The sequence below is a fragment of the Leucopleurus acutus genome (assembly GCF_964270905.1).
Source record: "Leucopleurus acutus genome assembly, chromosome: 1".
Classification (NCBI taxonomy): Eukaryota; Metazoa; Chordata; class Mammalia; order Artiodactyla; family Delphinidae; genus Leucopleurus; species Leucopleurus acutus.
In genome coordinates, this window is record NC_139142.1 from 21244664 (window position 1) to 21259592 (window position 14929).

At 39.2% G+C, this 14929-nt stretch overlaps 1 protein-coding gene across 1 annotated transcript in view; it reads left to right on the forward strand.

The window, feature by feature from the left end:
* The first annotated feature begins 547 nt into the window (after positions 1-547).
* The window catches only part of SEL1L (SEL1L adaptor subunit of SYVN1 ubiquitin ligase), a 56644-nt gene continuing 42262 nt past the window's right edge, over positions 548-14929 (forward strand). The window contains exons 1-3 of the mRNA XM_082835638.1: positions 548-712; positions 5887-5924; positions 6751-6982. Coding sequence (XP_082691764.1) covers positions 643-712; positions 5887-5924; positions 6751-6982 — 340 coding nt within the window. The 5' untranslated portion in view covers positions 548-642. The remainder of the gene's footprint in view (positions 713-5886; positions 5925-6750; positions 6983-14929) is intronic.

Consider the following 14929-nt stretch of genomic DNA (forward strand, 5'->3'; position numbering starts at 1 on the left):
AAACAAAGAGGAAGAGCTTAACATATTACAAACTCTTAACCTTATAATGTGTGTTTCTTGATATTTATTTGGCTCAAAAAAAAAAACAAACCTGTGAGTTCACGGCCTGGAGTTGGTGTCTAACCCAGGTGTTAGCTAAGTTCTCTTAACTTCTACAACCACCTGCACTTTTAAATATTGCCCCACGATGGACTACGTTTCCCAAGAGCACACACAGAGAGAGGCCCTTGAAGTCCATTGTGGGAATTGTAGTCCTGGGTGACTTTTCGTCCAACCCTGGACTCATGCTCTGATTCCGGGATGATTAAACCCAGGAGCTACCAATTAGCTGGGGCCATGTCGGTGAGGCCGTGGTCCAACCGGGAAAGCCGGTGTGATAATCTCGCGTAATGATTGGCCAAGTCTTGACCCTAGGGGCGGGGCAATAAGGTGGGCGGGAAGGCCGCGGCGATTGGGCGAGGAGCGTACGACGGCGGGCGGGGATTGGCTGAATGCTAGGGCAGGGAGGCCTGGGAAGGGGCGGAGGAAGGAAACCAGAGCAGGAAGAGCAGCAGCGAGGCGGCGGCGGTGGCGGCGGCTGAGTTGGTGGTGGCAGAGGAGAAAGCGACAGCTCCAGCGGGTGGTAGCGGCCCTGAGAGCAGGATGCGGGTCTGGGTTGGGCTGACGTTCCTGCTCTGTGCGGTGCTGCTGGGCTCGGCCTCCGCCTCCTCGGGTCAGTATCCGCCCCCTCGGACTGGAGGCCAGGAGCCACCGCCCCCCCGGCCTCCATCCCGGGGCAGGGCCGTGGGGGCTTCAGCTCACACCTCGCAGTAGCCTGTCACTCGCTGTCATTTCTTGGGCTTCGGTTGGCCTGGGTCAGAGCGGGTGTTTAGGGGAGCTTGAGAGGGGAGGAAAAGAAGGGGCGGTCCCCCTGCTCACACCTCTCCTCACTTCACAAACTTTACACGACTCCTTCCGAAGGAGTAGTGACTCCATGAGAATGAATCCTGACAGCTGGCTTAGACCCACAGTGACACAGGAGCCCTTCCGGAGCTTCCACGACTCTCATGTAGATTATGTGCTGTATCGGTTTTGAAACTTTGGCTTTGGGATTTGTAAGTTAAGTAATTGGTACACCTGGGGTTGTCTGGGCAGAGCCAGGTCCATCAAAACCAGGATGTTGACAGTGGTTTGGTGGGTTTGCTTAGCACCTGAGATTGCCCTATCTCTTTGTTTAAAAAATGAAGACTTTTCATGTAAATGTGCCTACTCCGTACCCCTTTTAAAGAAATATTCTTAAGAAAGTATTTTTTACTGTGTCACAGTGTTTCTGAGCCGCCCCATGTTTGCTGACAGTAATTTTATGATTTTTGAAAAAAAATCTTGGTTCTTACAAATGTAAACTGGATAGCATCTAGATTTAACTTTTTACATAGATAGAGAAACTCATATGCTTTTGATTTGATTTTCCAGTTAGCTGATTTATACCCTGGCTCTGAAAATTATCATTTCTTTTTTAATAGTTTAATCCACCTACATCTGAAAACGTCTATTTTGAGAGTGTTGGTAAAGAAGCATTTAGTGTTTCTGAGTATTGGTTAAAAAAACAATCAGTACAATAAAACTTTTGAATTTTAATCAGTTTCAGTTAACAAAACAGCAGTTCTGTGGCTTTAAATTTTTTTTGGAACAAGGCAGGGTATAAATGTCAACTCTTTTTTTTTTTTCCCCAACAGAAAATTTCCCAGATGGTTATCTGAATCCTCAAATTATCCGTCCTAGTTGTAAGTCAATGCTGTAATGTCATTCTGCTTCTAAAATAAGAGGTCTAAACCTAAAATTCTATCCATAGTGTGGTTTAAGATACCATTTCAAAAGCAACAAGCATATGCCAGTTACTTTACTGCCAACATCATGCTCTGAGGTCCGCCCCCCGCCTTCTAGTGTTGATTTGTGTTCCTGACCAAATCTTTAAAACTCTGTGTAACTCCTGCAGCCACTGCTAGCAGTTATTTGATCAAAGGAAGTATGAAATCAGTACTGTAGAGTACCTGATGGACCATGAACCACCTGCATCAGAATTCCTCTTAAGGGTTTGTTAAAAATGCAGTTTTAGGTCTGGAACAGGTTGGGGTATCTGTAGTTCAAAAAGCTCCACAAGTGATTCTTCACCCTAAAGTGTAAGAACTACTAATTAAAGAACATGGTGCATATCCCTCTGAATTCAATTTGCAGAACTTAAAGAAAATTAAAGCATGTAAACATTTTCCTGCATCTTCCTTTGACTAGATTGCACATATCTAAAGCATCATGTCAGTGGAGATGATGCTTGAAGAAGTTTTTTAGTCAACAGTTGGGATTCTCCATATATTATAATAGAAGACCGTTAATACTGAAGTGTTAAATCTTTGGGTTGTGTTGATGTACTCAAAGGACTATGTTCACAAAACATCTGTTCTGATTTCCATCATAGTTAAACTGCCAAAACGTTTCTCTGGGAGAGGCGAAAATCTTACTCAGCCAGAACTAAAACTATATAGATGTGCATGCTTATCAGTAATAAAGGCACTGCTGTTCTCACGTGAAGTGCAAATATCATAAAACGCTTGTGAGATAAAGTTTTATAAGTTGAGTACATGGATTTTCAGTTGACTTTTTTATTCATTAAATTGCTTATTTATACAGGATATCAGCCTCATTTTTATTTTAAAGATTTACTCCTATTTAAAAATCAAGTTTTGGGTCATAATTTTGTGTTGACATAATGTTTGAGTGTTGGTGGTTACCCAGAGCAAGTTGCATTTATTGCCAGGTAGAATTTGATCAGCCAACAAAGGGAATCTTGATCCTATCATTGTTACTAGCTGTTATCTAATATCTTGTCTTAAAGGCATGTAAAAGTATAATACTTTTATTAGAAATGTTTTCTTGTGAATAGATAAATTTAAAGGAGGAGATTTAAAAGATACTACTCTCATTTTCTCAAGATAATAATGAAAAATGCTTTAACTTTTCTCACATGTTTTCTTGTTTTTGACAGGAAGTGTCACTGGTTAAAATGGTTTACTTTTTTTCTTTATGCCAAATAATATTACAGAGTCTTGTCAGGTCCATTGCTAGGTATCTCAGGTAACAGTTATATTAATTAACACCATGTATTTAAAGAGTAGATTTCAGATTGCAGAATATGTTTCATTTCACTGTTCTTTTGTTCCTTAAAACTTTGTTGAGAGTCAACAAGGCAGATGATATTATTCCCTTTTGACGCTTGAGGAAGAGGAGGCTGAGCAAACTTGCTATATTGAACCGTGTGTGCAATGTTAACATGTAATGAAGCCAGGTTTTGAGCCTGGCTCTCCAGGCCTTGGATTTGGAGTAATTGGGAATCAGCAGTATCCTAGGATCTGCACAGATTCAATGGCAAAGCCAAAGACAGGATATCTGGTCTCTCTTCACTAAACTTGTAAGACTTTCTGTGTTTGAAGATATATCAGTCTGTTTAATTTACATGCCAAGTTGGAAAATGAATTTGTAATGACCACTTTTCCCTGAAAGAGTATCCCTGGTATTTTGCCGTTTTGTTAGCTGATATAATAAAAATGAAAATTGGTCTTTTTCAAAGGAAGGGGTATGATTACCAAAGTAATGTAAACCGTGGTATTTTGGATATGATACTCTTGAGAGAAATCCATAGCTCTTCATTGACTCCTTTTGCATTTTTCTTGTTGCTTGATGTATGTGTTCTGATAAAAGCATTACTATATTCTTTTTATTTATGTGTAACTTCAGTATTTTTAATCCTTACCTGACTGCCTGTCCTAAGTCTCTAGGTTATAAGAAACTTCTTTAAAGTGTTATGTGAATGGACATATTAGTTTCAAAGAGAAAATATCTTTGCTTTAAGATTACCATCTGGAGTATGCTTTCCCAGTTTAGTAAATGAGAAGGAAAGCTCTTATTTACCAGTAACCTGAGTATATATTCCTAGTTCGTGGAGAGAAAAGAAAGAGAAGCATGATGCCATTCATACAGAGTAACCCCGATGTCACAAGTTCCCATGTCTCTGGGAGTTCAGAAACACATTTTGCTACTCTAATGCCTAACAGCTTGTAGTGTCTCAAATGTACATGTCTTAAAATTTATTTATAGGCATCTATATTATTTACTTATTAGCTACATATGTGAACTATTGTGACAAGGTACTCAGTTGAGTGATTAGTGATTTGAGTTCCAACTAAGGTTTCAGTATTTGGGGATATACCCTATACATTTCACATTTAATGTCTGCTCTTGATTTATTAACTAGCTAATGTTTATGACTAATTAAATACATTCACACATACAACTTTGTTATTAGAGATGAATTTTTTTTCCTTTATCCAAAGATCTGCTGAGAATGGACTTTGAACCATATGTTAGAACTTGGGCTTTGGGTAATACTTGGGAAGAAGTGAGCATGAAGGATGATTGTTCATTAATTGACATCACTACCTAAACATTATGGGCACTGTGGGACTAATACATGCTATACCCTTCTCCTTCCCACCCACCAGAAATAAAATATTTGGAAGGTAATCTAAAAGTAGTGAGTGTGAAAATAGCTATAATTTAAGTTTTCTTTGACTTTACAACACTTTATATATGGCACAACCTCACCAGTAGACTAATTTTTCTCAGATATTCAAAAGAAACAAATACTGTGAAATAGAGTTGGGTATTTGGTACATAATGAGTTGATTATACTTCTTAAAGTTGGCTCAGTACTTTGGTAACACAAACCCCAAAACATGTTTTTGTTGTATTTTGGAGAGTTACAAGTTACCAATCATATTTAGGATCTAACCATATGAAGTAAAGATAAATGACAACCATAACACCAAATTTTCTAGTAAAAAAATCACATGGTCTTATAGCATTTTGTCTACTGGTTAATTTCTCACATAATTTATGGAGCTGGCAGTACTGAAGCTTACACCTGGATAAAATCAGGTAATTTTAATAGTAAAAGGAAACTTAGAGATCATCTGACAGTTGTTTTTTTAACTGGCTTGGAATACAAAGATCAAATATTTGTGAATGGCCGTTGGGTTGTTGAATGTGTTTATATAAGAGCAGGAAAAAGAATAGCAAGCAGCCAGAATAGAAGTAGCAGAGAAATGCAGAAAGAATAATAGAAGGAAACTTAATGTAATTGGACAAAACCAAAACAGCCAATATGAATTTGGAAGAAAGATGTAAATAGTGGCTGGATTTATTATTTATTTGATATAAGCTATTGATTTCTTAATAAGTAGATCTCTTGTGAGTAAATACATGATAGTGTGATGCTACTTTTTAATGCATATCTGGTTATGTCTTCAGTAAAGTCGAACACAAATTCTAACTATCTTTGGCCACTCTGCTGTCAGATAATAATAATTCTTAATGTCCATCTTTAGTAGTCTTAGTGAACAATAAAATGCTAGTTATCACTAAAATAAGCTAGAGTAACTCCAGATTCTGAGCTGAGGAGAAGAATGGGTAGAATCCCGAACCGCAAAATCAGGGCTCTATTTTTATAAATTTAGCAACTCATTCTCAGTAGTGGACTAACTATAACAAAAGAACTGGATGGCATCTGAAGAAATGTCTGGTTTTGGTGGTGGTGGTCTTGGTCTTCCTACCTGTGTACCAGATAAAGCTAATGTCTTTCCTGAATAAAGAGAAAAAGAATACCAACCCCAACGCCCTTTTCTCCTTTCACTTAATCTTTTCTGAACAGTTGTTGAATACAACCAATTTTTAGATAATTATAGATTTATTTATCCAGTGTCTTATTATTTGTTGTATTATCAAATGCTTTCATTTAACATACCTGCAATTGCCAAACAAGAAAGATGACTAAATTGTCTTAAAATTTCTTTACAGATGAAGAAGGCAACCAGGATGAAACCTTAGATTCCAAGGTGTGTACTCAAATTTACATTGACCAGTATTTGATGCCCAATTTAAAAGCATGAATGATGTATCTTCAAAAAGATGTGAAATCTGCATCTTCTGAGCAACAGAACTATATTTTTTTAAAAAAGGAAAAGAAAGATAGCTAGTGCCAATATTAGTTCTTCTGGGAGGAAAAATCACTGACCTATAGGAAAGAGAATAATATTTCTAAGAGTGTTGGTTACTAGATTTAATTCCAACTTAAATGTGCTCTCTGTGTGTGTGTGTGTGTTGAAGAGCCTGAAGGCAGTTACATTTTTTACTGCCTAATGAGAGATTGATTTTATTCTTTCTTTTTTTAGTTTTTTAATTTGAAGATTTAACCTCTGCCATTTGTTTACACTTATCAATTAAAAAAAATCTGTTAATGCACTTGGTTGATTGAATGAATAAGGCTGATTATTACATCTTCAAAGAGACCGATCAGTTATGATCCCTGATCTCTAGATTGGAAGGAATGTAGGTAAGAAACAGGAGGTTATAGTACAGGGCTGTCATACGGGGAAGTATAAGATATATTGGGAGCAAGTAGGGGGAGACCCTAACCTAGACTTGGGGAATTTAAGGAAAGCTTCTTGTGGGGAGGTAACATCTAAGTTGAAATCCGAAGAGTCAGTTTTAGGCAGGTGATGAAGGCATGTGATGGACACGTGCCAAAGTGTATAGAGGCGAATGAGTATGACACATTCAAGGAACTGAAGGAGGTGTATCTGGATTAGTGAAAGAAATGGTCAAATTAGGTTGGAGGGAGTCTTGTTAGTAGTGGAAACTAAAAATACTTTATATTGTCAGACTTCTTTGCCATCAGATGAGTCGGTAGAGGACCATAGCCCAGCAGGCAGAGTAGTCGCTGGTCAGATATTCCTTGATTCAGAAGAATCAGAATTGGAATCACCTATTCAAGAAGAGGAAGATGGCCTCAGAAGCCAAGAAGGGGAAACTGTCACAGAAGAAATCAGCTTTCTAGAATCTGCAAATCCAGAAAACAAGGACTATGAAGAGCCAATGAAAGTACGGAAACCAGGTAGTCTGGACATTTTGTTTACTTTTGCCTTATTTAGGAAGGAGGCAACTGAAATTTTAAAGCTAGTATAGAAGGTGCAGTAGTCCTATTTTACTGATATTCACCACATATAATGTATAGCGTATAATTTTACAGGATAAGTTACAGAAGCTGAATTTGATAATCACAATTGCATTTGTATTATATTAGTATTTGAACATTTCTTTCTGGACTCCAGTACGTAACAGTCTGTCAGAGTGGTACAGAAAATAGAAACTCAGACAGGAAGTGTTGTCTAACTTGCTGCTTTGGTTATTTTCAGAACTGTGTTAGGATTTTTACTACAATAATCTTTTCAGTCATCCTAGGTAATTTGATTTAGTTGTTTATCCTAAAGTTACGTAAAAACTTTAATCCTCTTCTAACTTTTGCTTTCTTGACACTCTAATTTTTAAACTTACAGCTTGATCTTTCTCACAGTAGAGTGTGCTAAATACCTATTCTTTTAAAAATTAGTTATTAATGTATCCACCCTGCCCTGTCCCACCACCCATCTGTCATTTGGTTTATTATTTCAAAGATCGCTGCCATATCTGCTTATTCTGTTATTAGCCAATCTCGAGAATTGATCCACGTTTTACCTTTTAAAAATATAATTTTTATTACAAATATTTTATACAAAAAAAAAGAGAAACCATTTTTTTCTTTGATTAAAAGTACCTTAATCCCATCAAGTAGAAATAACAGCTGTCAACATAGTGGAGAATACTCTTTCAGGCTTTTTTCTAGGTGTATGGTTTCAAGAAGACTAAACTGGTTCAAAATGTATATACTATTTTACAGCCTGCGTTTTGCACTTAACAGTTTGTCTTGAACATTTTCCCATATTATTTAATATTCTTTTACAATTTAATGGTTAATGGCTATAAAAGATTTTACATGTAAATATACCATAACAATATTTTTTTTTGCTGGGAGACCATTTTAAGTATACCTTTGTACACATCTATGAAAATTTCCTTAGAGTTAGTTCTTAAAAGTAAACCTTAAAAGTAAAGTATAAAATTTGAAAAGACATTTGAGTCATATTGCTAAACTGTTCTGCAGAAAAGTAAGTCTGTTCCTTTTCCTGTACCTCAGCCAAGTGTATATTACCATTTTTAATTTTTGCCAAATATTTATTTTCATTCCTTTCTTTTTTGTTAGGGAGACTTCCAAACAAGTACAAAAGTAGAGGGTGTAATGACCCCCATGTACGCACCATCACCCAGCTTCAACAGCCATCAACACTCTTGTTCTTGTTTCATCTTTGCCACTCCATATCCATTTACTCTTTTTTTTCCCTAGATTATTAAGCAAATTCCACATTGTTTTACCTGCGTACATATCTCTAAAAGTAAGAATTTTTTTGAACAAAATGAAAAATACAATAGTATTATAACACCCACAAAATTAGCTATTATTCCTTTAGCACCCAGTACCCAGATTCCGTTTAGTTTTCCCACTTGTTTCAAATGTCTTTTTGGAATTGGTTTCTGTCAGTCGGTGTCCACACTAAGATGTTAGGTTTCTCTTAATCTGTAACAATTTTCCCTTCCTTGTTTTTAAGTGTCATTTTATTTGTTAAAGAAAGAATATCCTTTGTGCCATAGGATCTCCCTCATTCTAGATCTAGCTGGTCATATGCTAGTAATGTAATTGAACTTGTTCCACTATCTGCTGTCTAGTCTATGAACTGGAAGTTGGCTCTGAAGGCCTGGGTAGATTTAGTTCTATTTTTTAATCGATAATATTTATAGTTAGTGTTGTATGCTTCCCATTGCATTACCTGGGAGTTACATAGTATCTGATTGTCCCACTCCTAGTGATTGGTCAACAAGGTCGGGTGGTGTCAGCCTGACCCAGCCATTCAAAAGTTCCTCATTGACCTTTCACCTAGAGCTTTTGGGAACCATTTCGTTTGTTGTCTGGATGCATTATTTCATTAGGAGTTTCAAAATAATGACTTGTTAACTTATCATTCCTCCTGCATTTGTTATCAGGAGTTCTTTTCTAAAGAACTTTCCCTCATCAACTATTTGGTTACCCAGAAATATAATCCACACAGCAAGATAAATGCTTGATTCTTTCCCTTGAAATATTTTCAGATAATGATTTGGTGCCCTAGCGACCTCCACAAGAGACCAGTGAATATGTTTTCTGTTCGTTTTGCTTTGCTTTTGAGCATCATTACAAATCCATGGGTTTTATACAGCTAGGCTTTGCTCTTTTGCAATCATGCTTTTTTATTGCTCACATTATTGCATTTTTGGCTCTTGAGAGTCCCTTTAAGTTCATTCCTTTGTCCTTTTGACTAATCGTAGGTAACTTTTAAACTTCTTCCTTTTTAGGCAGGACAAGATGTCCCAAATTCATCTTATACTTTTCCTTACCCCAAAATGAATCTCAGCCATTTCTCCAGGGAATCCATATTCCTTTTAGTGGGAAATTGTATTTATTTTAGATACTGTAATCTAGACACCAAGGATATGCATTGCAACTGACTTGTCATTACTAATAGGCCTTTTTGGTGGGTAAGGTTAGGAAATATATACATTGATATTGATTATTCTAGTTCAAATTAAATATTACAAGTGAGATAACACAGAGGGTCAGAGTGACAAACTCACAAGAATCAGAGATCCTACCCACCGTCAAACTTGACTAACATTTTCAAAGATATAATTATCACAAGACACAAGTCACAGATCTGTGGCTGCCAGAGCTGCTCCCAGGTCCTGTCTTACCTCAGTTAAGATGTGCTCTGGCTTATTTTAACATATGTTTTTAATATATGAGGCCTTTGAGTGATTGATATGGAGTGTCACTTCCACAAAAGGGAGCTATTTCGGTTATGAAACATTTCCAGTTTATTCCCTGATAACTGCATGGCTTGTGTGGTATTTTCTAGGAAGTCACGCCTGATAAATACTTACATCCTAGGTTTATGTACAGTGAACAGTCTGGACAAACCAGGTCCAACCTGGTAAAGCAGTGCACAAGTAAGGACTCTCCTGGTGGTAAATACCTTGAGTGCATTTGCCAGAAGGCCTCTTGTTAGCATGTGTCTCAGATGATTTGATCACGTCACCTCTCTGTCTCTCTGTTTCTTGGGCAGTAAAAAGAGAGAGTGGATTTCAAGTCTGCTGTTAGTCCTTTCCACCCATCAGGATTTTTGCTTCTTTTATGTTTGGGTCTCCTTGCCCTGATGCTGAAAATCATGGTACCTAACAACATTAATGTTATATTACTTTAATCAAACAAATAAAGTATATATCATTTCAAAATAACAATGGCAACCTTACCACTAACCACCGAATGCAGTTTAAGGTTTCTTTGTGGTTCTTTTTGTTCTTAGTATTTATTTTACTAGTGATTTGTATCAATAATATGATGTGTTTTAAAATCATTTCAGTAATGTTCTGTGTGGTCATACCAACAACTTTATAAACATTCAGATTCACTTGTTTTAGTTTTTCAATAATTGCTTTTTTTCATTCAAACTTGTTTTTAATGTATTATTAATACACGAAAAGGCTTATGTACATACATATAAGTTGCATATGCATGACTTTTTGTGTACTCCCAGCTACATTAGACCTGGCTTATATGACAGTTACTTCTAGACTTGCTTCCTTTGTCAGCCTCTTACCCATGTCTCTGCATATTGATCTTCCTAAAACCCAAATTTGATCCTATAACTCCCCTATTTACAACCCCCATTATTTTCCATTTGCCTATGAGATGAAGTGCTTGCCTCTTAGCAAGATTCACAAAGCCTCTGGGTGCATGTGGCCGCCATCTTCTGTGACTTCATCTCCCAAAGCTTCCCCCCATTTGCCCTTTTCCAACGATGCTAAACCCATCACCCTTCTTCAGAGGCATATACAAGTTCACCCCACTGCTTAGGATACCTTCCTCACCCCCTTGCCCAAATCCATGTATCGCCTTTCTGCTCATCCTTAAAGATAAACTTAGGTTTCTCTTTTCTAAAGTAGTTCCTGAACCACCCAAGGGTAGTTATGAATCTCTTGTATGTAAGGAGTTCTTATCTAGTGTCCCTGTTTTCACCCTTTCCCCTGATGCCAGTTATCTAATAGCAGGCAAACTGATCCTACTTCCTGTTCACAAGCCACCAATGGCTTCCTGTCATGTTCAGAATAAAATCCAAACAAGGCTTTATGTGATCAAGCCTCTCCTCTCTGACCTCATCTGTCACTCACAGGACTCCAGTCACACTTGCTTTCTGCTGTTCGTTGGAACATTTCACACTTATTCCCAGTCCCCAAGACCACACCCCCGGGCTCGATGATTCTCTGGAAAGACTCACAAGACTCAGCATATAGTCGTATTTACAGCTATGATTTATTACAGAAAAAGAGTACAAAGCAAAATCAGCCAAGGGAATGGTGCATGGGGTGAGTCTGGGGGACGCCAGATGCAAGCTTGCAAGGGTCTTCTCCCAGAAGAGTCACACGGTATATGTTTAATTTACCCAGCAAAAAGTTGTGACAACACGTGTGAAATGTCTACCAGGGAAACTCCTTAGAGACCTAGTACCGGAGTTTTTATAGAGGGCTAGTCACATAGGTTCTCTGTGCCTAGCACATACCAAAATTGCAGACTCCCAGAAGGAAAGCACGTGTTCAGCATAAATCATATTTTTTGTACAGTTGAGGTGAGTCACTCATAACAGTTAGGGTAGTGGGAACTCTTCCAAAATCTTAAGTTCCCAGACACAAGCCAAGGGCCAGCCTTGTAAGCAGGCCTTTTCAAGGATAGAAGTTTAGGCCTGCTATTTTCACTCTACTCTACGTGGCATACCTCTTTGGTCATTGGCCAGGTTGTCTTCACAGCAGAATTATTATCAATATGACCCAGACAGCAGAGTGAGACCAACCTGCAGTATTGATTTCAGTTGTGCTCTTCACGTGTCTTAGCCAAATAAGAAATCCCATTAATCATAAAGGTCAATCTTAGACAGGTAGCTTCCTCCTTAAGTTTCTGTTTTAACCTTTTTTACCTGGCTCTAAGCATCAGTTCAGGCCCAGTACAAGTCTGGCCAGTAAGTTGAAGCTGAGTTGAAAGCCTTCCAGGGCTGAGGCAGTGTCGTGATAGTCAGGGTACACATACAGAAGTACAATCCCAGAAGGAATTTTTGGGGATTCCCAAGAAACGGAAAATTTACAATCGTTGGGCACCCCGAGCAAGACATAAATTAGGCAGTATGATGTGGCTGCCCACTGTGGGTATCTTATCCTAGGGATCCCAGTCCAATCCAAAAAATTTAGTTCAGTGCTTGGTTTCAGGGGGACTGCCAATCAGTTCCAAACAGTTTTGTTGCCTGTGACAACAGTTCATCCACCTCGTGAGTGTGGTCAGCATCGGGAGGTTTTCTGCATGAAAAGTGCAGGGGTTGGGTCAGATCCTGCCGTCTCAGTCAGCGCTGCCGGGTATGATCATAGCTCAGCTGTCTGAACTCAGAGCGCTCTCAACAGCTTGGAGGGGTGCACAGAGAGTTTTCCTTCAGGAAAAGGAAGAAGCTTCCAGAAGTAATTTCGAAGAACAAAGATCATAATGCCCTCTCCCCTCTCTTGTGCCTTTCCAGCTGCAGGGGTTTTGGTTTATTTCCCTTGGTTGTTCTAAAATCAGTGTTTTCCACTCAACATTCATAATTTTATGTTTTTACAGTCATCCCCTACTCTCATCCAGACCTTTCATCTGGAGGGGTTCTGTAAAAGAGGTGCAAAACATCTTCATAGAAAATCCCCTTTATACGGCCGAACCGGAAAAAACGTCATTTTCACGAATCGGTCAGGACAAAACTCCTGAATTTTCAAAAAATTTCAAAATAGTTTTACATAACCTCCCACCCCTTTCACTCTGGTGACTTTATCTGGTGAACAGCCTAGAAAAGATCAGCCCCTTTCTGAGGATGGCTGCATGACTAATCAGCTTGCACTCAGGTGTGTGCAGCAGGAGAGAGGTGAGGGAAGAAGAGTCAGAGGTGTAGTCCATCGTTGCGAATGGCTGCTCTTCAGGAGACACAGGCACAGGGAGTTGACCTCAGTTAGACATGCTCTAGAGGGGGTTGGAGTCGGCTCAGCCTGTCAGGAGTGATCAGAGGTCACAGTTGCTGTGATGTACCCTCTCCCAAATTGCAGCTTTCAGCTATAGCCACAAGTTAAGAATGTGGTCAGGCTCTGTGTCAGCACTATACAGGCAGTCAGCAGCTTGATTTCAGATGGTCCCATCAAAGAACAAGTCCTTTCCTGCTGCGATTTGTATGGGACCCAGACGGTGCAGCTGAGCAGCTATGATGTCCTCATAGGGTAGACCCCACAGCGAGGTGGCCTAATGTGCAGAGGTCACAGAGTATGAGTTTTATTTATGAGCCTATGCCTGTTTTCAGTTCAACACAGCTCCCACTTAGGTTGGAAGCTTACACCAGACAATATCAGGCCTCAGCTTAGAATCAGATACAGGCAGTTAGGATCTGTGAATTCAGGAGTTTAAAAAAAGTCAGAGACTTTTCTTCAGCAGCAAAGACTAGATGCTACAGGCCAGAAAGGCCAAGTGGCAGATAAGGCTTTCCTATGACCGTCTGGTTTTGTCATTCTTCATGTCCAAATCGACCCCTTCACAAGTATGCACATCGGTCTCTAAGGGACAGACCTCCACTTTCACAAGCTCTCATTAGCCAACTAAAACCTGCTTTTTAGAACTCCAAAAGTAGATCTCCATCTGTAGGTCACCTTGCTTTCTTATTGCCTCCCTTTTTCCAGAGGCTCCAACAAGCAAAAATTCATATCTTCCATAGCAAAACTCATCAGTTACAGAGACTTGTTCTGTTTCCAATACTCAGAGAGTTTAAATTCCAACCCGCCCACTGGCGGCAAAATGCAAGGAAGTTGTGTCCCACTAACACATTTCTTTTTTTGCAGCTTCCCTTGATCAGGATGATTCCTCTGGCATGTATGCAGTTACAAGCATTTAACATTTTATATCCATTTTTACCATACATCCAGATGTCATAACCACAAAATATAAAGTCACTAAAAAATTTTCCTTTTTTCTTTTTTCCTTATTGCAAATTTACTTAAACTCCTAGCAATATGTTCAGTGTTTGCAGTGTTAGCATTGCAGCTGCCAGGGAAGATCCAGGCTGGAATGCAGGGGAGGAAGGGGAGTGGAGGAGGTACTGCAGCAGCAGCTAGGCTGAAAAAACTGCTGTGGTGTGACCTCCCTCCCTTTTTCTGTTGTTGTTTTGTTTTGTTTTATCTAAAATGTTGCTCCAGCCCTGGGACCTGATTTAAACCCCACCCCCAGCCCACTTGGAGAAGAGCAGAATGCAGACTTTTAACATTTTTGGCCTTTTCACCTTCGGGCATTTGGGGCCCCTTTTTCCTCCCATGGAGGAGAGAGCAAAACCCAAAGGCATCACTTTAGCCAGCATGGCCAGAAGCAGTGTGGGATGCAGCAGGCCTACTCTCCAGGAGTTGGATCTATCATTTTCAGATTCCACAGGTAACTTTTACCTCTCATAACATACAGCAGATCAGCTACTGCTGCGCACCATGGATAACCCCATAATCAGCTGGGCACCAAAGATACATCACACCGGGCCCCTTATTCTTCTTTTCCCAAAATTTCACCATCTATTAGTGAGTCAGGGTTGGTTTAGGGAACCCCACTTCTGATGCCAGTTGATATTGGGAGACCCCCTAGACCACCCCTGGGTTCAATGATTTGCTGGGAGGACTCAGGATATAGTTGTACTCACAGCTATGATTTATTGTAGTGAAAGGATACAAAGCAAAATCAGCATGGGATGAGGTCCAAAGGAAACAAGGTACAAGTTTCCCAAGGGTCCTCTCCCAGTGGAGTCACACAGGATGCACTTAATTCCCCTAGCACAAGTGACAACAC